Source organism: Thermobia domestica, chromosome 1, assembly GCF_964235325.1.
Source record: "Thermobia domestica chromosome 1, izTheDome1.hap1.1, whole genome shotgun sequence".
NCBI classification, from domain to species: domain Eukaryota; kingdom Metazoa; phylum Arthropoda; class Insecta; order Zygentoma; family Lepismatidae; genus Thermobia; species Thermobia domestica.
In genome coordinates this window covers 117,355,537-117,379,806 of record NC_137454.1, presented here as the reverse complement: position 1 = coordinate 117,379,806, position 24,270 = coordinate 117,355,537, and the positions used below count along the sequence as shown (strand labels likewise).

The 24,270-nt window shown below is 34.4% G+C and overlaps 1 protein-coding gene across 1 annotated transcript in view; it reads right to left on the bottom strand.

Annotated features, from left to right (window-relative positions):
- The window catches only part of Dhx15 (DEAH-box helicase 15), a 57,265-nt gene that overhangs the window by 4,590 nt on the left and 28,405 nt on the right, over positions 1–24,270 (bottom strand). Inside the window, exons 9-14 of the mRNA XM_081762306.1 lie at positions 23,670–23,782; positions 21,707–21,852; positions 17,997–18,188; positions 9,937–10,059; positions 4,505–4,695; positions 2,938–3,100 (exon numbers count right to left, since the gene is read on the bottom strand). Of these exons, the coding sequence (XP_081618432.1) occupies positions 2,938–3,100; positions 4,505–4,695; positions 9,937–10,059; positions 17,997–18,188; positions 21,707–21,852; positions 23,670–23,782 (928 nt within the window). The remainder of the gene's footprint in view (positions 1–2,937; positions 3,101–4,504; positions 4,696–9,936; positions 10,060–17,996; positions 18,189–21,706; positions 21,853–23,669; positions 23,783–24,270) is intronic.

The following is a 24,270-nucleotide window of genomic DNA, read 5'->3' as shown; positions in this document are numbered from 1 at the left end:
TGGGAATGTCCTCAAGTAATAAACAGTCAAAGCTTTCAAAACCAGACACGATTACCAAAGAACTCCCTAGAGGTTCAGGCACTAAGCATAAGAGCGATTACAAAAATATTGCGCGAAAATCTTATCACAAGGAGGTAGCCATTCAAGAAGATGAAGAAAATGTAAGTGCTAATAAAGAAAGTACAAATTTATTGAATTTACAAACTAAACAAGGGATCCAATATCACGGAAGTAAATCTACAATGAACCAAATGATTTACATAATCTAGAGAACAATAATAAAAACACGAAAGATAATTCTGGATTTAATTCTTAAAGATTAAGCCAACACAAACAAAAAATATAGTTTAAGCATCGAGCAGTGCATATTCTAATGTAGAACTTCCATTGTTACATAGTTCACGCGCTAAAACCAACCTTTCAAAAGTAGGTGCACTTAAGGATGAAACAGACACATTATGAAACCAGCAGCTGACAAACAAAAGAATCACGAAAGTAAAAGAAATCAAAAGAGGGAAAGAAATAAAACGTTAATTAATTCACACAATGAGGAAGGTAATAAACAAGATATAACTAAAAGTGTGAAAAATGATAACGACGTACATTCTGGTAAATCCCTCGGGTTGCGTAACATTGATGAACTGAAGAAATGGTCTCCTTCGAAAGATACAAGAAACAGATGGATGCAAATTGTTAAAAATATTATTGCAGAACAGAATGTGTTTCTGAATACGAATATTCTGTGTGAAGCTTACAATTGGATGCACGATGAATAATTCATCAATTGCAGTCAAGAATTTAGCATGTGTTTCTTTAGAATGTATTTGTTTAATTTTACCTTAATGGTAAAATATTTAACAACAAATAATTAAGGTTTTAATAATCACATCATCTTAGTTTTTAAGTACTTATCGTCTTTCTTGACTTTATTTGCTGTACAACTAAGGCAATTTTACTTAAAAATAATTGTTACAGTTAAACCTAATGAACGTTTCTTTGTGAAATCTCGAATAACGTATATGTTCGTTGGATGCTTATGTTAAGAACTTATTAATTTAATAAAAGAATAGAGAATTAATGATATATTAAAAACAAGGAAAATTAATATTTATCAAAGCTTAATTAAAAGAACAAATGAAGGGTAAGGGGAAAAACAAGGAATGTCCATGTATGTGCTTTTTCGGGTGCTTTGTCCTATCTGTTGGTGACTCTTAGTACTATTTGGCTGTATATGCATACGTAGATGTAAAAATGTCCATGTAAAAAGGGGCAAAAGATGTAACTAGCCCTATTCTTCTTACGCGGTTTTCAATATTAAATCGCAGTTTTCTCGAAAATGCAGTTTTGTGACATTCCTTCTTTTTTTCCCTTACCCTTCAAACATATTATGTTTACATGTATTGCATATGATCCTGCAAGCTAATGTCTATAGTAGGCTATTTTTGTAGAGGTAAATTCCAAATTTTCAATCTTTATCATTGTTATTATAAGCCCCAAAAGTTCTTTATATAATTGTACTGAGAAAGTCTACACATACAATTTATATAATTCCCTATTGTTCAATTGCCATATACAACGGTAACGGGCTAGAAGTGCTTAGAATCAGCACTAGCTCGAATATAGTAAAAAAAAGAAGAAATTTTATATATATATATATATATATATATATATATATATAAAACACACCTCACTGTTATAAGATCTGTGAATATACACATATATAAAATTAAGCAAAATTAATGGGTAATAAAAAGTTTTCAACAAAGGAATTCCACAAATATTTAATTTCAGAATCAGGCAATATACGTAGCAAATTATCGTTTTACTCACAAAGAGTGGCTTTTAGTATATTTTTTATTTTACATTTTATTAAGTAATTATTTTGAACATTTTTTTAATAAGTATCTCGGAAGAGGTGTAAGAAATTATGTGCTCGCTTTGCAGATTATGTGACTCTTACAGCGAAATATGTATCAAAAGTGAACGTGATATTAAAGAACTTAAATAATAAGGGAATATGAGGACAGTAAAAATAAAAAAATAAAAATAAAAAAAAAGCTGTGATAAATTATAAAAGCTTAAGGGGCAGGAAGGTAGAACAGTGCCTAGTTTTCGATACCTGGTACTCTTATTTAGTAAGTACTTTAAATGATGTGAACTGGAATAAAAGCAAGGAACGGAATGGGAAAGAAGCCTTTAGGAAGAAAGAAGAAAAAAAGGCATTTAGAAAGAAACAAAAACCATTAGAGAGAGAAAAGTGCATTTCTGTATCACTGAACTGAACGAAAAATATTCATCATGTGTTTAGTGTGGAGAACGCTCTATAGGAAACAGAAACGTGATTCAATTCATTAGGCCGGGAAAAATTCATTACCACTCGTGGTAAGAACTACAGCTAGCCTTCATAGTCCATGGACTAGAAACTTCAAACTTGCTTAAGTTAGAACTGTATCCAGGGAACACATTGTTTTACATTTAAACTACTTACCAGTGTTTCCTGAATGTTGAAAGCTTCATAAATGTCAATTGTTTCGAATACAGTATGTTCATTCTTTGTCACATTATTGTTAAAACACTTGTAATGTAAGTAGTTTAAAGTGTTTCTTAAGTTACGCATGATAGAGGAAATAACGATTTTATTTGACACGAATTTCTCTGTAAGTGCGAATTCAATGATACTTAAAGAATGAATGAAAAAAAAATGCACAACTGGACCTTAGAACACCAGTGGTCTGAGTGGCTGAGCACCATCGTGCATATTTCCACTTTTGAGTATATCAATGTTTCTTAAATTATTTTGTTCCATCATTTCATCCCCAAAATCTTTCAGGCAAATATCGTATCAACATTACATAATCATTACTGCTCTTTGTAATCGTGACTTTTAAAATAAGCAAAAAACACTATTAGAACACAGTAGTATATTATATAGCTTACGTTTAATGTCCGTAACTGTCCTGATATAGTTTTTCGTAGTTAACACGAATTCATTGTAAATGACCCATTCAGGTTTGTGATCCAAACATGTAGACGGATGAAGCTGCACTACTTGGTTGTCCTTAATTGTCAAATAGTGGCCTGTCCTCTCCAAATGTGCCACCTGCAAAAAGAAAGCCGAAATAAAGACGAAAAGCTAATATGAGCAAAAATTTCGTGTAACTGTTTAAATATTATCTTCATATTTACATTATTATTAATAATCAGGTGTAACATGCCTGACTGAAATGGGTACTTAGTAGAATGGGCAACAAGTTCTGCTTTTACTTCTATCTTATGCCCAGAACTTACATTAAAACATTTTATGATAGTTGCTGGGGAAAAAAAAAAAAAAGAAAGAAAGAAAAAATATCTCCACTAACGCAAGAGGAATCATGTCAATCTACAAAATTAATAATTTACTCCATTTCACCCGTAAAAGTTCTTATCAAATCTCAGCCAATAACATGAATATCATTATCTTATCTTTTAACTAAAAACTTTCTTGCTTTACCTTCCGTTTACACACAGATCTTATAAGAATATCTCGTCGCTAAATGGTTAGCATTTGTGCTTTCAGCTCAAGATATCCGGATTAGATTCCTAGCGAGAGCTCATGCGGTTTGAGTCCCACGTTAAGCTACATCTTATATATCCTCGGTGCTGAAAAGAGGATCCAAATCAACCTACCATAAAAATTACGGAAAAGGAGGAAAACAATTTGGGCTAAATTCTACAATACGAGGGCCATCCGGAAAGTGGTACCCGTTTGTGCAATAAAGACACAGTAGTACATATTAACAAATATACACATTTTTATTGGAAAGAGCATACTTTACACTACTTCTCCACATAATCACCAAGCAAATTGAGGCATTTGTCATACCGTGTGACGAGTTTTTGTATTCCAGCGTCATAGTCCTCCGCCGCCAGCGTATTAAGATATGTTGTCACGCCTCGTTTAAGTTCTTCATCGCTGTCAAATCTTTTGCCAGTTCGAGAAAATCAATCGTTCGAGACACATTAGGAAAATGTTCACAGAGTTCATCAATTGTGACGCGCCGATCGTTCCTCACGCATTTGTCTACTGACCCCAGCAGTTCGTCTGTAATGACAGATGGTCTCCCTGAACGCTCCTCGTTGTGTGTACTCCCCCTCCCCAGGTGGAAGTTGCGACACCAGCGCCGAACAGACGACTCGTCCATCACATTGTCTCCATACACCTCCTTTAATTGGCGATGAATTTCACAAGGTCGAACGTTTCGTGCATTAAGAAATTTAATCACGGCTCTCACTTCACAACTTGCGGGGTTCTCAATTCGTTTAATCATTATAAACGAGCACAGACACAACACAGACCCTGCTAGTGTCACGCAATCTCGCACAGAGCAGGCAGACAAGCCATTCACGCGGTCAGACCTTGCCCAGCGGCTCCCCGAGTCGTCAGCGCTTCATGCGGCGCAAACGGGTACCACTTTCCGCATGGCCCTCGTAATATGTAGTAATACATTATATGAACATTAATTACCTGCATGAAAAACCCTGCTACCAAAGCTTTTCTGATGTTGATATAATAATCTTTCGAAGTGAAATCAGTCGAAGTCCGTTTCAGATTGAACCGGTCCATAATCCGCGATAGCTGTTGCCTAACATTATCTCCTGATTTAAGGGATCGATAGTTTACGAAGTTGTCGTAGCACCACTGGGGATCCTCCATATCTGTAGCAAGACAAATTTTGTTTATCAACAGTACAAATTATTTAATCTACTGCATTCCAAATATACAACTAAAAATCAATAACACAACCTTAGCTTTTATCAACAGACATTTCATCACAAAAATTATTAATAGTAGTGAAGAAAGATAGTGCATAGGTTTTCTCTGGCCCCCTAAGTCCAAATAGCGCAATAGAGTTCAAGCGTAAGAACCTGCACTCCACCTACTGTACTACTATATATATATATATATATATATATATACATACACAAACATATTGACGCGCATTAACTATCGATACCCTACTTCCTTTCTTATCCAAAAGTCTAAACCTCCCGTCAAATTTTCAAGTACATCAACACGAACTGTTATCTGTGAATACGAAATTAGAAACCAGTTAAGAAAATCACTCTCGATTTTGGGCTAAACTGAGTCAGGTGTGTTATGAAGATAACATGACATTTTCACAATAGGTACACTTATGTCCAAAATGATTGTCGCATATCTATAACCGTCTTCTTGTAAGAATATAATCTGATATTGATTTGCAGGGTACTTTTAATACTGATACTGTGTGTATAATCGGGAAATGTATATTTGTGTTAAATTTCATAGGAAAAGAATTATAAATACGAAAATTAGAATGAGTAAAACAAAATGTTGCCAAATGGACAAGACAGTTTTATTTTCGTTTTATTGTTCTTATTTACTGCTCTTTTGACATGGAATTTTCCACATACATGTCTTTGACGATTGTACACATACTAACATTGTAAGAAATACCGGTCAAATTCGTTATCAACTTATACTTCTACAAAAACATATTTATTGACATGCGACAATAATTTTTGGATATGAGTGTACATTGATTGTATTGAGTTTACCTGATACCTCATTTAATCTTTTCATTTTACAAACAGCATGTTCTGTTATCTTTTTACTTACATATGGATGAAGTTATACATATTTGTTCTTTTATTTTATTTCTTTCTGTAAAATAAATTCCAAAGTTACCTAAATGCGGGTTTGATCTCTGTAGGAATACATACGATTTGGACCTCAAGTAATACTGTAGCTTACATAGCTTGATCCACTTTAATTCTACGCTATGGGGCATTTAAGAACTACGATAAAAGCATTAATTACTGTTCACTTATGTATTGGGTTGGTGCGACTGAAATGCCCACTAATGTGTGTCACTTTCTAAGGATAAAAAATTAAAACTACAATGTCTGGTTAGTCAAAGTAGTCCCCAGCTGCAGCCATAAATTTTTACTATCGTTCGTTCAATAATTTGATTTTATGAGGGAATTTCTGTGCCAAGGAGTGGCCAACATTACCAGAAGAGCTGATGCTGTCAAAAAAATGTTAGAAGAATACAATAGGTAAGGAGGTCTCATATTGCAACTCATGGAATGCGTGCAGCGTCTTTTGAGCATACATTGTTGTGCAACATGAGGACACCATGATTGCTGACAATTGCTGGGTCCTTGCGAACAAGTTTGCACTGTATTTCATGGAAGTTTAAAAATGTAACGATTCGCAGTCTGCACGGTAGTTCCAACAGGCCTGAAACCCGGACAAATTGTAAAATTAAAATTACGAAATCTCCTCTCGCCAGAGGGCGATGACAGCTTGAAGTGGTAGGTTGTGTATGTGTGTGATATATATATATATATTACAGGAGTTTGTTTTGCAGCGTTATTGTAGTAACGCACTCTGTTTCAAACAAGATTCTGTCCTCGTCGGTGATTATTTCTGGTCAGTAACGTCTTACGTGAATAGATACATATAGTTATTTTTTGAAGTTAAATCCATAAAGTAATACATTTTATGGCATACAGTTGGCTCCTGATGAGTTAATACCCTGATGGCAGAACTTTCTTTGTCTTTCTGCGATGAGCTTTTGTAAGTCAAAAGTTTTCTGCAGGAATTCTGCAAAAATTTTCTGCAGAAGAAACACTTGTGATTCTTAAAAATACACTTTACGTGACGTAAAAGCCAGTTCAAACTATATTTATGCGAGTAGTCCGTCCATTTAAGACATCTACACATAGCACGCATGTTTTTATATTTTTTCTCCTCGGGCAATTTTTCTGCACAGGTGCGGCAAATTTTCTGCGATTACATCGCAGATCGCGGCATGTTCTGCTATGGGGGTTAATACATAGCAATGTGACTCGTTTACTTTTAAGCCCCATAATTGTAAATATGCAAAAGCTGCAAATGTAAATATGCAAAAGCTGCAAAATTTACCGGGCGATTTCCACAGCTAAAATCTACTGTAATATGTTATGTAATTATTCTGTATTTATCTCCTACAAAACAAATTCGGTCGCATGTGGGTTTAGATGATATTGTAAATAGTAGAATATATTGTTGACCAACCAAAACCTGGAGGAAGTGGTTCTTCAAATTATGTTAATACCACCAGGACTCAAAAAATAGCTGTTTCAACTGAAATTACTGAATTAGATCGTGAACTTATTCACAGGTTCGGTTTTATATTCTGCACATTATTAAGTGGCTTTTCCATCAAAGCTGATGGTTTTAACAATTACAGTAAAAAAAATCCCGAGTTACTGTATATCCTTGGTATTATATGCTTGCCTCTCTCCACAAAGTTCAAGTTCATGGTGCAGCTATTGTTTCTGCAGCAGTGCTCCCTATGGGACAGATTTCAGAGGAAGCAGAAGATGCCAGGAACAAAAATTTTAAAGAATATAGGCAGTTTCACTCCCGGAAAACTTGCAGAGAGGCAACAAATATTGACATCATGCACCGACTATTAGAAACATCAGATCCTGTGATTTCCTCAGTATGGCACCAACTCCAGATGAATGATCATCTAAATCCAGCAACCCACCCAAACACTGTGATCTATCTCTGTACCTGAGAGTGTTGAAAGTGATTAATTTAAAGAGGTATGTATCTCTTATGAGTGTTTATTCACTTATAAGAACCTCATTGTGGTTTTTATCTCGTATTACAAGTAATGAGTCAGAAAATATTTCATCAGTACACTGAAACTAGCAAAAAAAAAAAAAAAAAAAAATTTGACAGAATTCCAGGGTGACTGGGATGACATTGTGTGATGGTTCTGTCTAGACGGAGAAAGACATGATGGATCACTCCAACCATACACCATAATTCAGCAACAACACATTTTGTGGCTGAATGGTTGGTGTTGGAAATCGTCTGAAAGTTGATCATGATGCAACCACTGTTCTGACAGTTTACGATTGAAGCAGATCTATTTTCATCAGAAATGAAAATCCGATGCAGGAAACCTGTACACAACTGCACATCTTCAGACTGCAATTCTTGTTGGTCAGGGTCACTCACGTGGCAACAATTGCTCGGAGCCGCCAAACAACAGTATAGGGTTACCGGGGATTTTTCAAATCAATTTTCCCTAACAATTCCAGGTTTTCCAGGCAAGATCTATTTTTTCCCCACACATAATTCCTTCCTCCACAGAATGAATGAATGGAAAGCTCTCCACAACATCCACCCACTACCTTCCATTCACTCCCCCCTTCCTTTTGTAAATACATAATTAACAAGATTTAAATCTTTGATCTCTTTCATTACAATAAAATTACAGTACCGTACGTATAATTACAGTTTACATAAATAATTTTTTGTCGAATTAGATAAATAATATGGAACTTCACACTAGACAAATTACTATTGCATGTTTCTTTTGTTTCCACAGATCTCTACCTTAGAGATGCTTTCAAGGTCTCAATTTCCTGTTCCAAATTTTGCATTCAATGGAAGTCTCTAATAAAAGTTTTGCTTCCTTTTTATCTAAAATGGTAATCTGATCAGTTATGCGCTTATTTTCTTTTTTTCTTTAATTCGTTTGCAGTGGTTTTCGTCCTCCTCCTTTGCATGGCTTCTCCATAACGTGCAAATGATCCACGTACGTACTGAAGCATTTTTGTCAATATAAATACCAAGGGACCCTCCAGCATATTGTGTAGTATCATGAACAACTCGTAAACTCACCAAAGATTCTTCATACATATTTTCTACCAGCATGTCATTGTTAACTGAGAAATCCTCAACGGAAGTATTTCCATGGGAAAGGACAAGTAACATTGTAATTATGTCCCACAAATAAACGAATTCACAATTATCAAGTAGATTGCAATAAAAGACATTTAACCTACCTGTGTATACATTAAATGATTCGAATTCCTTCTCTTCTATTGCTGAAACACGTAATTTGGAAAATTGATGTTTTATTTTTTCAGCTTTGGCAGCTACAACTATATTCTTGTTATGGAGTTACTCAAGGACATTATACATGGTCCCTTCGCTTACTCTTTGGTTAGGACAAATTTTATTTAGAATAAGACATAACAGATTTCGCACTATTTTGTGTTTTAATGGGCATTTTCAATCATTTTTGAAGTTCTTTTTAAAAAATTAATGTCATTTGTATACAAAATTCGACATTTCCAGGTTTTTCAGGTTTTTCAAGTCGCTGGCAAGCCTGCAGTAGTATGGCGTATCCCTAACTCGTACTGGCGTAACTGTAAATACGAACACTTTTTCGAGGGTCCGTTTTTCGGAGGTTTTTTCTCTTTCTTTTTTAATGTCACCGGCACAAAATGTCTGAAACCAACAGCTTATGATGTGTTCATTCACCACTCCTGGCCCTTAAATACAATGTCGGTGTCTCTAGATGTGTAGGATGTTCCAGTTTGAACTCGTAAAAGGAAATCAGTCCTGTGTGTTCTCTATGATGTACTTTCAGACAACCGTCTTCAACACACTGCTTTCTACTGGGCAACCCACAGCGATTTCTAAACATGCACGGAGTTTGTGACGTCGTATGTATGATTTCGGTCCATAAAGGTGGTTTACCCCCCTCCCCTCCCACACACACACATAAAAACGAGTATTTCAATCGTATCAACCCAACACAATAATAATGTATTACTGCAACGATAGTATCATACATAGTTCTCAGGTTTTAAAATTCATTCTTCAAAGTGACTTAAAATACAATTCGAAAGAATACGTGATAAAGGATTACTCATCACCAATACCCCTACTTGTTTACACACTCGGTCAAGTAGGAAATATTTCAAGCATAAATTAGAAACATAATTATTTAATTAATTTTTAATTTCGAAATGTTACTTTTCTTCCATAAAACTTAATTATTATTATTTTTTTAATCTACAAGAAAACTCCAATCCAATTTTGAAATAATGAGTAAGACTTACTTTGTTTGAAAGCGTGATAGACATTCAACAGCGTAAGATGGTCCCCGTCGATGTGGGCAAATCGCATCTTGGCGTCATCGGCAGCCTTCTTTGCTTCATTGGGTCGGACGAAACACTGTGGGACTAAACAGTGAAGGAGGGGAGCCCCATACGAGGCCCGCATCCAACCAATTTAGTAGAGCCCACGAGAGGCTAGGAGTCACCTAAGAGAGCTACAACAAGTTAGAACCTTACAAGCAGCGCATAACAATTTATCAAAGCCCTTTATCGTTTTCAAAGGGTCTTTCGGGAGATTATCAAGAAATTTATCTCCCTACTGGTATTTATTAATTTCGATTCACAACTTTTTAAAATTCCGAACACTTTCATCATCATGCACAGTATACCCAATTTAAAAAGAATCACTACAATTTTTCTTAATTTTGTTTATTAAGTAAACAAAGTATTCAAAGCACTTGAAACTGAAATTTTAAAAAGGTACCAAAACTAAGATTCTAACTTGTCGAAGCGTCACTTCATACATGCTTATATATACATAAAAACACACCAACAGTAGGAACTAGTAGAATAAAACAATAACAAAAAATACAATTTATCTCCACCAGTAAATATCCAACAACAGCTTGTTCTTCCTAAATCAATCAAAAGAATGAAACAATATCCTGCATTGAGACTGACACCAATCAACTGCCTCTTCCGCAGTTCTTCATCACAGGTTCCTGGGTATTGTATTCGTTTAAAAAAAAAGGAAGGAAAAATAATATGCCGTTATAAATTATTTAAATAAATGCACACAATAATATAATTAGAATTAAATATCTAATTTATAATATAAAACCAAGTAAATCATATTCAAAATTCACGTACATATAATCTATATTTCTTGGAAACGAAGAAACATTTGTCGGCAAAAAACAAACTCTAAAATCTGCAGCCTTATTTAAAACGGAAACTACTTTTTTCTTCCTTTCTTCAAGTAAGGTAGCTCTTTTGTGTGTTTTCTACTTTTATTTAATTAAATACGTAAAGTATTTTTCATTCAGTATATAAGAATTCACATTATACCGCTAATTCCTTTACCTCTCGACAGTTTACAAAAGGAAAATTTACTCTCCAACAGAACCTGAGCATTATACAGTACTTTATGAGAACCTTAGTTCAAAAGACAACAAATTCTCTTTTATTTATAAAAAAAAAAAAAAAAAAAAAAAAAAAAAAAAAAAAAGAGTAATGTCTAAGTGTAGTTTGGTTTTAAAATGAAAAAAAAAAAAAAGAATGAAACACGTATGTCAGGAATGAAGTATGAACTAGGTTTGAATTATGCATGCATACTGAGCCTAAGTGGGTTACTGTTATAATGCACTGCAATAGCTTTTTAATTCATTATTTGGAATTACCTAGAGCTTGTAAACAGAGGATGCAGGAAAAAAAGTTTACATAGTAAGAAAGAGAATCCAATTTACCACCACTGAAAGTACATGCAATGTAGTCTGAATACATATGTTTACTTTACTTTTTTTTTAAAGTTACTTTGCAAATATAAAATATTTTAAACGTTTTGGATTACAAAAATATTAAGTACAGGAAGTAATTTGAATTATGTAAATTAGCGTATACTTCAGTAATTTCCAATTTCTTAAACAAAAGTAACTATTGTAGCAAACGTAACCTCAAAATTCACTTACGTAAAATGTCTCCCTATTCTTGACGTAAGTACATTCTTAGGGTGGGACTGCGGGTATATGTGTAAAGTACGGAATAGTAAACACATAGGTAAGACATATGACCTTTCGTCACACCAAGAATGAGTCTTCATTAGTGATCGATATAAAGAATACATCTGTCCTAATAGGAAACGACTATGCAAAGCTTGAAATTTCGATACTCTCTGTTGTTTTCGTTAAGGAAGTTGCGTAAGTTAACCTATTAGTAGCAATTAATTTATAAGTATGTCAGATATCTAAAACGATCTCGAAAACGGAAAAACACTGGATCTGACATGTTAGATACTTCTACTAAGTTTATCATTTTATGTGAATCCTTTGACGAAAATTTTATAAGGATTATATAAGATCCTTTATCAGTTTTTTTTTAAGGACTACCAATGAATCTTACATTTATTAAGCATTCATTTTATTAAACAGGAATAAAAGCAAGTTTTTCTTTTTTATTTTATTTTTATTATTTTTAAAATAAATCTAGTATGGACTTCAGAGCTGAATTTTCACAGATACAACGGTTCTGCATCTTCGTACTTCACAGGAGTTAACTGCTAATTCAAAATCGAATCCATTATTATTTTGAATCTGATTTGATGCTAATACCTATGCTTCGATATTTGGACTTCAGACATGGGACAATCCAAATGAAATCGACCAATGATGCTTGCTAACAAAATTTAGTTTTTTTTTTATTATTATTATTATTATTACTAATTTTTTTACATTAGTTTGTACCACATTCAGGCAGTTGAAAACGGGTATTTATTCATTTACTTTTTAGCCGTGTAGGTTTTGTCGTAGCGGCCATTTTGTATAAGCGCCTGATCGTATTTTGAACTTTTTAGGTTTTCAAAATAATGAGTTCAAACCAAAATCATGTGAAAGATAATGGAATGGACAACATTCTGTGTTCTGTGTACATTGAGACGTACTTTAGAACGTCGAAGAAAGAAGCTCTGGACATTGAGATTGGAAACCTAGGAATTGCCATTTTAGAATGTACATTTTAAAACGTAATAAATGGGACTTACCTGTAACGTTTCGTCTACGCAGAGATTAGATAATAGACAACGTCTCAAACAAGTTTCAGATCTGAGAACCATATACTTGAATTTTTGGAAATTTTCAAACATTGCGAATTTTCGAAAATCGTATTTTCACCATCAAATATCTCAGGAAGGACACAAGTGAAAAATCCCAAATTTGCACAAAACAGACAATAGTTGTGCAGTAACAAGTGGGTAAAATTGCATCACTGTGACTTGAGTAGTTTCAGAGTTATAAGGTTTTTATTTAGTGGGACTTAATATTATGAAGCGCCATGTGGCGTGGATATAAATTTTGTAGCAGAAGTCAAAATAACACGACAGTAATGTTAAATGGGTGAAGTGTGCATAATTTATGAATCATATCTTGTACAAAAAAAAACGAAACGCATCTGTTATTTCTTTTCTGCCTATAGTGCTGCTGTTAAGACATCAGTTAGGTAAATAACTGACTAATTTGTGCACAAAGTTTGGCACTGATATGGAAAGTACGAGCTGTAGGAGTTGTGTACTCTGTGGGTTTGAGTTTCCGGAGAACCTTTGTGATTGGCACCCATACTTTGCCATTCGTAGATAGTTAAAAGAGGTTCTGGGGCCATGGGGATGGAAAAAGTGACCAAAAAGAGTTATTTTCCTAACTGATGTCTTCAATTCCCCTAATCCATCATTTCTCATCAGAAATACAGGCTACGGTGCCATTAGGTGGAAATGACAACATGCGATGTTCTGGAAGTATTGAAGGACTATAATCAGTAAATTCATCTGATTGTGAGTATTCATAACACATCTGATTTGTTTGCGTCAGAGGTACAAATCTATGATATGATCTGATGATAATTCTTCTACAAGTAGCAAATCTCGAATTTCTTGCTGTTTTACTGCACTCCTTCTGATGAAACATAGATAAATCATATGCCTGAGGTACTATTTCAACACAAAACCTGTACATCTGTTCATCTCTTAAAATCGCGAATTGCACATCACTGCAACAACTCACACAGTACTCAAGTCTCAGTAATGCAATTTTAGTCACTTGTTACTGCACTATAGTCTATTTTGTGCAAATTTGAGATTTTTCACTTGCGTCCTTCCTGAGATTGGTGAAAATACACGATTTTCGAAAATTCGCAATGTTTAAAAATTTCCAAAAAATCAAGTATATGGTTCTCAGATCTAAAACTTGTTTGAACGTTGTTTACTATCTAGTCTCTATGTAGACAAAAAAAAAAATTTCGTTTCAAAATGTACATTCCAAAATGGCCATTTCTAGATTTCCAACCTCAATGTTCAGAGCTTCTTTTCTCGACGTTCTAAAGTACGTCTCAATGTGCACAGCACACAGAATGTTGTTTATTCCATTACCTTTCATTCCGTTTTGGCTTGAACTCATTATCTTTAAAACTTAAAAGGTTACAGCGTTTAACGGAATCCTCTTAAAAGTGCAAAATACGCATACTCCCCTATACAAAATGGCCGCTATAAACAAACTTGCGCGGCTAAAAAATAAATGAATACCCGTTTTCAACTCATTGAATGTGGTACAGTGAAACCTGTCTATGTTGGCCACCATCGGTTCCATCGAAAAGTGGCCAACTTAGTCAGGTGGCCAACTTACAGAAAATAAGTGTGATTTGTGTATTTTTAGAATAGGATTTCTAGTATTACTTGATTGTAAAATTTTAATAAGCAGTGCCACGACAGCTACTTATAAATAATGTATATAGAGTAATCATAAAAATATACAGTTCTAGAAAATATTACTATAGTATGCAAGAGCGCCGATTTCTCTGTAAATTTGGGGGGGAAGGGGCATTTAGATGCAGAAGGTATATATATGAAGATTTTAGGACAAATTGCACTCGAATTATACCAAATATTGTATACTCATAAATAAAATAGGGGCCACATGAGCTTTGGGGTGCCCGGGCCCCCTCGGTCCCCCCAGGATCGGCGCTTTTGATAGTATGTTTAATATATATGCATACCTTTCTCTTCCTGAAAACTAGTCTGGTACATTGGATTATTCGGATTGAAAACACAATAACACAAACAACCATGAAATAGAAGTGTATGTACGCAGTTTATTGAAAATGATATTATAGCACACTGAATTATTCAGATTGAAAAGAAGAAAAGCAAAGTTATAAATTGAGAAATTCATATGCAATTTATATGACTTCTTTTCAGTTGTTACTGAATGGTGGTTCATTGTAGACATATTTGCTTTATTCTTTTGGGCAGATATGCACATTCTAATATTGTAGTTAACTACCTCTTGTTAATGAGCTAAAAGTGTTTCCCTCGGAGCAAAAGATGTTTTGAGAAAATCTTGAGGGAATTCATATCTCAAAACCTCCGCTACCTTTTGACATGCAGTCAGGTGCCAATAAATGACAATTGAGCTTTAACCTTGAGAATTTTCCGGAATTACTAAAGCTTCCCACTGATGAAAGGAGCCGATATAGCTACTGGTTTTACCGAAACAGACAGGGTAAACAAATACATACAACCATTTCCTGAATTCCTGTACGTGCTTTTTCTTATTCACATCTTCCTTCACCACCCTTTTATGAGGGTAGTATTCTGACCATTGACCTCCAAGAACAAATCGTGCGAATCTATGCTTCTTTGTGTCCAGTCACAAATACAGAACATCTGCCTCTCATATGGGAATTCGAAAGAGTTAAGAAAAATAACAAAACTGTATTTTTCGTGGCCAGGATACGCAGGTAAATTTATCATTATCATCATAGGGTAAACATTGCTTCAGTGTGGCCAACTTCCAAGATAGACAGGTGGCCAACTTATAGAGTAGCAAGTAACGAATGTCTTATGGGAATATGCAGGTTTAAGACAAACTAGGCCAAGATAAGCAGGTGGCCAACTTAGAGAGGTGGCCAAGTTGACAGGTTTCACTGTACAATCTTAGATAAAAAATTAAAAAATAAATTGTCAGCCACCTTTTGACCTGGGAATTGGTCGATTTCATTTGGATTGCCCCACATACGACTATGAAAATTATGAAAGTCAGCGATCAATACCATATTAATCAACTTGATAAAACAATCAAGTGTTTCTGCATTCAGAATCACAGGAACATGATTTAAATCACACCATTATAGATCAGAGGTTTCTTTTCAATCTCGGGAAAAGGAACTAGCCTTGAATATTTCATATGTAAGCCAATCATTCATTAGCAATTAATCTGTTGATGGTTTATCATCCACAGTTATATCCTTCAGGAGGAAGAATAAGGACTCGAAGTGTGACTTTAGTGCTTCGTGTCTATTAGCGTCTTACTCCACCATCAACAATCACAAACACGAATTCAGAACCGTGCTGCATCTTAAAGACAGAGTTGATTACAGAGACCAAACAATCGTTGCCTCTTTACTTCGCTCACTTTGTATTCACACGCTGCCTTCCTTTAGCTCAGAATCATGTTAGATAAAATGTAATTCTTTGTCTCTTTCAGTTACGCTATTTAAACTCTACCAATATTCCTTTCCTATTTATTTATTGTTTAATTAAATCGCAAGTGATTCCAGCGAAGACATACGAACTCCCTTGAATGTGGAGAAACCTTTTGTTACGTTGTTTGGCTTATTACACCCTTGTATGCCACTTCTCATAAAGAAGTATGGCCTAGTCGACTTATGGCCGTTTTATCTTGCTCTGTTTTGCTTAACCTTCTCCCGTTACGAACTATAGGAGCCATTTCGACCCATCTTCTGACCCGCGGTTTCGAACTCGAAACATCTCGTTTTCTTCTACGATCACTTCTACTACGTAACGTTACGCTTTAACAATTTCTTTGCACAAGTGTCTTGAAGGACACACCTCTCAATTACGTTTAGCCTCCCATTTGTGGCTTGTATCACTGAAATTGAACCTCTAAACCTCGGACCTCTAAACAATGAATAAATGAGAAACAACATGGAGATCGAAATAGAGAATTTTTCACTTCTCGTATCCGGAGGTATCATCTGAAGGTATTACACGTATCTAGCTATTAGACTGAACAAACTGAAGTTATTACTGCTATTTTTGTTGGACTTATTTGTAACGCGCTGAACGGGGATTTGTTTAAATTCCCTTGGTCTATGTTCTGGACAAAAAAGAGAGTAACAGAATTTCAGAGCCTGGTAGACATTTCCCGGGAAGTCTTCCTCACAGAATATTTAACACCTTCACCGAAGTCATCTTCAAACGATTATGTCCGTTTCACTTATCTTTACCACCACTTACGAGAAGTAAAAATATTTCTTTACAAATTTAGCCAGTTTCTTATTTACATATTCCAAATAATTTTCACGGAGAATTAAATAAATAAAAATTTATGATGTTCCATCCGTGTTTTATTAGAACTGACTTTCAAGGACAAATTAATGCCTTTATCATCACAACTGCAATAAATTCTGTTCATGTCAGTTCAAGTAAAGTACAAGATGGCTGAAGTATCAAAGGTTTTTTTTTTTTTTTTTATTATTTTTTTTTTAACCCACTCTTTCCAAACACACCCCAATAAAGAATCTTGTAAGCTCCGAAAAGTTCTGCCTGGGCATTCTACCCTAACCCAGGTCCTAGGTCATTTACCCTAGCTTATGTTATGTCACTAACAGGAGGGTAGTATGGACATTGCTTTTCCCTATAGTTCCAAACGGTATATGGAAGAACCACAAATTAAGAAACTACGAGTACATAATTAGGATGAGAATTTAGATCATCATCAATTTAGAAATACCCTATATGTAAGAACTGAGTAATTATGACTTCATTACATAGATATTAACTTGCACACAACAGTTACCAGGATATCGGCACTGCCTTTATAGCAATTAAGAAGATAGATCCTTAGCACAGGGTAAGTTTTTGTAGTACGAAAAATACAGACTTTTGACCTTGTGATAAATACCCAATCCCCCTTGATTAAATAATAAAATCAGAGATACTATTATTTTTCATAAGTAAAATTTCCATTGATCGTTGGTTGGTGGGATAGGAATTAAAATTCTTCCAGCAATGAGGCCATATGAGACGCAGACCTGCACCTTAGCGTGGAATCGAACCACATTAGCTACCACCTGGAATCGACTCCGGGTCTCCTGCGCCAAAGGCGCGTACGCTAGCCATATAGCCACAAAAGAGCTTTTGTGGAAAACTGATAATGCTAACTGCATGCATGTCTTTCTACATTTAAACTAAGTTTCTAAGCAATAATAAGGGGTGCAAGCTTTCCCTTTAATAGAAGCATGTGTTATCTAGGGTTCATCTGTCGTAGTTTTAAAGTTACCTGACAACATAGCTGTTATGGAGAGAATTTCGTTTGAACAGTTGTAATTGCAACTTGCTATCAGCATCTTCGCCAGCTGAGGATCCAATGGAAATTCCGCCATCACAGCACCAAGATCAGTTAAATTACCGTCATCGTCTAACGCTGCCAAGTAGTTGAGAAGCTCCAACGCCCTCATCAATGTTTCTGGAGCTGAAAAAAATTGTACTAAATTTTATAAATTCTGTCAGAGAATAAAGAAAACGCGAATACTTATTATGCACACACAATACAATTACCATAAAATTGCTTCCAGTTTTTATACACGGTCGTCAGGAAATAACCCCGAAGTGGGCCTGAAAAGTTAATTACTTACCACAACATGGAGAATACAATATCACACAACACTAAAAATGGTGCCTGATAACAGCATTCGCTAAATGCTTTATCAGAAATAGAGGATAAGTATGAAGAAAGAAAGAAAAAATACGGAAAAGAAAGAAAGAAGAAAAAATACAGAACAGAAATTTTAAACATCCAGGTCGGCGCCACATCAGAATGCAGTTGCAGGTTACCAGGTCAAAACTAGAGAGACTTTAATGAAGGACAAGAAAAGCTAATTGGATTGCTTGGTCGATAACAATACTACTGGGAGAAGAAATAAATGGAACGACAAATTGTGGACGTATAATTATAGAAAAAATAATTTTAAAATAATAAAAATACACGAACTGTTTGTTTATTTTTCGAAATTTACTGTCCCATTTCAGCACGAAGTTAATATGCTGTAGACCAGATCAGTAGAGTAGACCAGTTTTAAGGTTGAATCCGATCCACCGTAATGTGTTCAAATTTTAATATTCTCACTGAGAACAGAACCTGAAACCACGTGCAACAAAGGTGCGCATGATAGCCACTAGATCAGTGGGAACAGTTAATATAGGAATTGAAGAATACAGAATTGATAATTATACATACATGAAAATATTAAAAAGTAATGACAATAATGAGAGAATACTGACGAAAAGAAAAAAATCCACAAAAAATGAAATCTGAGTTTAACGTCCCACGATTATGCCCTTTAGGCTAAGGGAGACGACGATTAAAGCAAGTGAATGATTATAGAAGTAGTGGAGTTGAGTTGATTTGGAGTTTAACGTCCCTTCCAGCAGCGAGGCTATATTAGACAGGATCTACTGATTAACGTGGAATCTGAAGCATATGAGCTCCCGCTTGGAATCGAAACTGGCTCTCTCACGCCAAAGGTGCGTGCGCTAAACGCTTAGCCACGAAGGAGCTCGAAGTAGTGGTGGAATGAGGAGAGGAGAAAACGGGACATGATGTTGTCCACCACAAACTTACTTGGCCGGGGATCCAACCAGGAACCCCACGCACACGAGGTAAGCCCCTACCACTGAGCCACCGTGCCCATCCAAAAAGCTCAATAAAAAATTGACAAACATTTAAGAAGAATAATTTTTAGAAACTAACGACAAACTACAGAACGAAAAACTGAGGAAAATATCAAACAGTAACAAAAAATAAAAAAAAGCTGTTTTGACCATGGGGCGGAGGTAGATTTTGTTATACCTTCCATCTCTTTCTGATAGACTTGGAAGAACTTAGAGGCAGGGTTTGGAGTACAATTATTGAAAAAAAAAAAATCTTTGTGCCACCATGTAGCAGGTTAAAGCTTTCTAGTCTAAAAGTAAGAATTTGTGTCTATATTTTGGAAAATTTCAAATTTCGAAGGAGACTTAAGCCATCTGCAGTTACCAGAAGATGAAGTTCGAAGGTAGATGTGCTTCTTCGTAAATAGGATAATCTTTCTCTTTACTTTACACTTCAATTGTATTCGAATGCAAATTTTCGCCTGGCTGATGGCCCGGAAAACTAGGGTGCTGTCCGTGTGTTTGGATTTACTTGTTATTTCTTTCATATTTCTCATACAAAAATAATAGTATTGCCATACATAATATTTAGGCTTTCCCTAGACCACAGGTATGATGCATATCATGTACGATCAACATTTACCCACTTACTCAGACGTGTCACATAAGTACAACAGGTGATATGGGGGATTCAATTCTCATCTTCGTTCCAGATTTTTATAATATTTTTCACGAGTAAAATGAACGTTTACCATTGAGATTTAAATGTCAACTCTTCATACACACACATACACGAAAAAATAATGATACTGTTCGATGATTTACGCAGTTTCTTAGCGTCTTGTTAATAATACACATGTTCACTAGCACTATTACCAGTCACTAAACAGAAAATACAATCTCACTCAATATGTACACAGAAAATTACACTGTTGTAATTATGTTACGTCAAGCTACATAAATTTCTGCTCTGCACAATTGTTGCAAGGAAAAATTGTGTTGAAAGAAAGAAAAGAAGAAAAACAGAGGAAACGAATAGCCTGCATGTGCATGTTAGTAATATAACAAAAAATAAATAAAAGGCTACATTATAATGAAAGACTATATTGTCTACACTATAAGAAAGTAGTATATTGTATTGCTTATACAGGATGGACCATTTATCCTGAAACACCCATGTAACTTTTAAACTAATAGATGGAAATTGCTGAAAATATGCAGAATGCAAATATCAGTAGGGGGCATAAATTAATATACTCCGAAATTTCACAAGATTAATGGTATTGCCAACCCAACCAAGTTATATTTTTTCAAATGGCACTACAATATATTATTACATATTTCAAATCAACATCTTAAACGAAAACTTATAATACCACGTTAATTATTCAGTGTTACAAACTAAGAGCGCTACAGTATCACAAACACCCAAACTTTGGTGACTTCTAGGGCAGTAATAACGCAAATGAGATGCATAGGAAAATGCACCAATATACGAAGTAATTTACTGTCGAATACTATGGTCATGATATTGTGTATTCCAAGTAAATACGAAGAAAGTCAGAGTAGACGGAAAATTCTATTTTTTCCAAAGGACTTTATTTTGAAAAAAAAAAAAAAAAATACTTACGGTTAAATAAGTATCTAATTCAATCACAGATATTTTTCAGCAGGCGTAAAAATCATAACGCAGTTTACAGCAATTTGATATCTCAAACTGTTCCGGAGAATAAAAAACATGGACAGATGTTATAAAACTCCTTAAAATGGAGTATTTGTGAATTGTTTAAAATATAATTGTTGTTTTCCTTCGTTTTTCTAACATTACGGCAATAGTTCTTTTTTTTTTTTCACTTAAAATTACAGGTTATTGCAGTGTTAGATTATCGCAATTTCATAATTTTACAAGTAATGTTGCAAACTTTTACACTATCCACCACATCTCAGGAAAGTTTTGAGATTCCAAATTGCTATAAACGGTATTATAATTTTCACATTTATTAATAACAATCTATGAGATTAGATGCGATACTTAACCAAGCAGTTTCTAGACATAAAACTTTTTTTTTTTTTTTTTTAAGTTCATTTTTCAATCCTTGTGTCTCTTTTTATTAGAAACTTGTCATATCATGGTCACAGTATTCAACAATAAGATACTTTCGATATGCTTATACCACGTCCATCTCACTTGCGCTATTACTGCTATAGAGGACTCCAAAATTTGGACATCTGTGATGCTGCAGAGTACCGGTACGTGTTTTGAAACAATGAATATGAAGCGTGGTATTGTAAGTTAACATATAGATTTGAAATATTTGTTTCTAGTAAGTTTATACTTGCCTGGTGGATCCATAAAATCAAAATGAACCAGATCATCAATTCCGAGTTTTTTCAGCTGTAATACTACAGATCCAAGATTTGAACGTAATATTTCAGGATATGTATTATCTTGCATCTCTTGTTTGTAGGCTTTTTCCGTATATAACCTGAAGAGAATTCATATATAATTATTATTTTTTTTTTCAACATTATAAACTCAAAGTCTTTTACAGCTTATCTTCCATAAATTATTATCTAGATAGAATCTGAAATTATTTGCAAGCAACACATTTTCAAATCTACTTTTATACTTAGGTACTAACATTCTTGTTACGTGTTCCATATTTTAAAGTTTGCCCTGTCGATAACTTCAACTACCTACACCGTGAATTCACATGTACTTTACATATGTGAATGCATAGTAAGTGTATTGGCCTGCCTAAATGTAATATAAACACTAAAAGAAACATATCTGAAATTCAAATGAAGGAAATGTATACACACCAGGTTTGTCAAAATATATTTAATAATAATCACAAAATTAGGTACTCACAGATTTTGCATAGGTCGGTTTCACAAATGGAATGAAACGTACTTGAATCTTTCTATATCTGCACAAAAAATCCAGGACTCAATACATATACCTTTTAATCACAAACTTTGTAATTTTTAACCACAATAACCATCTGTAAATTTATTATCTATACCAACATTTAGTAGTACCTACCAACACTGAAAACATGAAGACTGAAGATTCACCGAATGTCTCAAGTTTGGAACAATGAAACGTTTAGCATAGGCTAGTTAAGTATTTCTCCAGCTGAATCATATCATTCCATTTAGTCTATATTAAAGCCTATCCTTTTTTATGTAGTATTGAAAGTGGAATGATTTTTCCTTAAACTCTAATCCTCATCGATCTCTTGAAAGAGGACTACAAATGTTAGTCCAACTGGTACATATACAATTAAAGATGTGAACATTTTACACGAGTCATCTTCAACAGGTTCGTTTGTTTTGAAATTTAGCGTCCCTTTTCAGCAGAGGCTACATGGGACGTGGACTTCAGTTTAAGGTGGAATCCGAGTCACATAATGCGTAATTTTTTTTCTCTCTAACCAGGAATCAAACCTGGAATTACGCCAACCAAAGGTGCATGCCTAGTCACTTAGACCAGCTGGGAGAGCTGTGGAAAGATATGTCTGAAACACATTACATTAGGGCGAAGACTGCATCTTCAAATTCAAACAAGGGTAGTTTGGAAGACGAATAGAATTATTTAATAAACAATTCTATAAAACTAAAATAATCAATATTTTTAAATCCTTTTTTCTTTCTTTCTTTCTTTCATTTCACTGAAATATGCAACAAATTACTATTTAAAAAGAATCGAACAGAAATTTCAGTTACTATAGAAATAAGATTTGTCAACCAACACTGATACTTGGGAGCAGATATTAAGCATGGTTAATTTGCAATAATAGAGGTTATATCTGAGTGTCTAGATCAGCAAACAGTTACTCCATTCTTCATTAATTCATATTTTCCAGAATCTTCAATTCATGTACAAGAATAATATTTATATTGGAATCCACTTGCTGAAACAAGATTGTAATAAAAAAAAGTGGGTCTAAAGTTGTTTTCAACTAACAGTAACATCAAAACTGGATACTACTTTTGTTTGCAACATTATAAGTTGCATAACATCGTGTTCTAGAGCTTACAATATATTGTGTCAGAACACAACGACAAAGATCAACGAAAAACTTTTTCCACATATTGCCAATTACAGAAATTCTATAAATGAATAGCTTTGTAGAAACTAGAACTGGTGTAAATGAAGCTGAATAATAAGACTTTATGTACCATGAACGAATAGTTTTACTTATAGTCAACTCTACTAGAAAAGAAAATTGTTTGAACTTAAGCAATAACAATACTATAAATACTTTTTTTTTTTTTTTTTTAATGAATATTATCATACCTGAAACACTTCCCTGGTCGCGTTCGACCTGCTCGTCCGGCCCTTTGTTGTGCTGATGCTTTACTAATGGGAGAGACCAATAGAGATTCTACTCGAATTCGAGGGTTGTACACCTGTTAAAATACAAGAGAATTAAAATTGTGAAAGAGTAAGCCCCATCAATTTAACAATATATAGTTCAACTCACATCCGTTCACGCACTTTCTAACGTGTATAGTATCAAAATATTACTACCACTTTTATTTAAACAAAGAAACCGGGAAACCTACCATCGAAGACACATAAACATGCATACATACATTAAAAGAATTTCTCAAGATGTCTAGTCTCAGACTTTTCGCTTTTTGTATGAATTCAGGTATTCCGGATAGTAAGGTTCGAACTCAATATAGATTTTATTTTTTAACTGTAAAGTAGTAATAATAATAAATTGTTAAGAGGAATGTTTTGCTGAGTTCGCCCTTTCTAAACGAAGTTTAAAATGTATTTCTGTCGAAACAGCCCTTTGTTGAGTTCACACTTACTGCCCCAAACTGCTCAATTCTCTGCCAAGTAACCGGAAAGTTAACTTGAATACTGTTAAGGTACTTGGGTTCGAAAC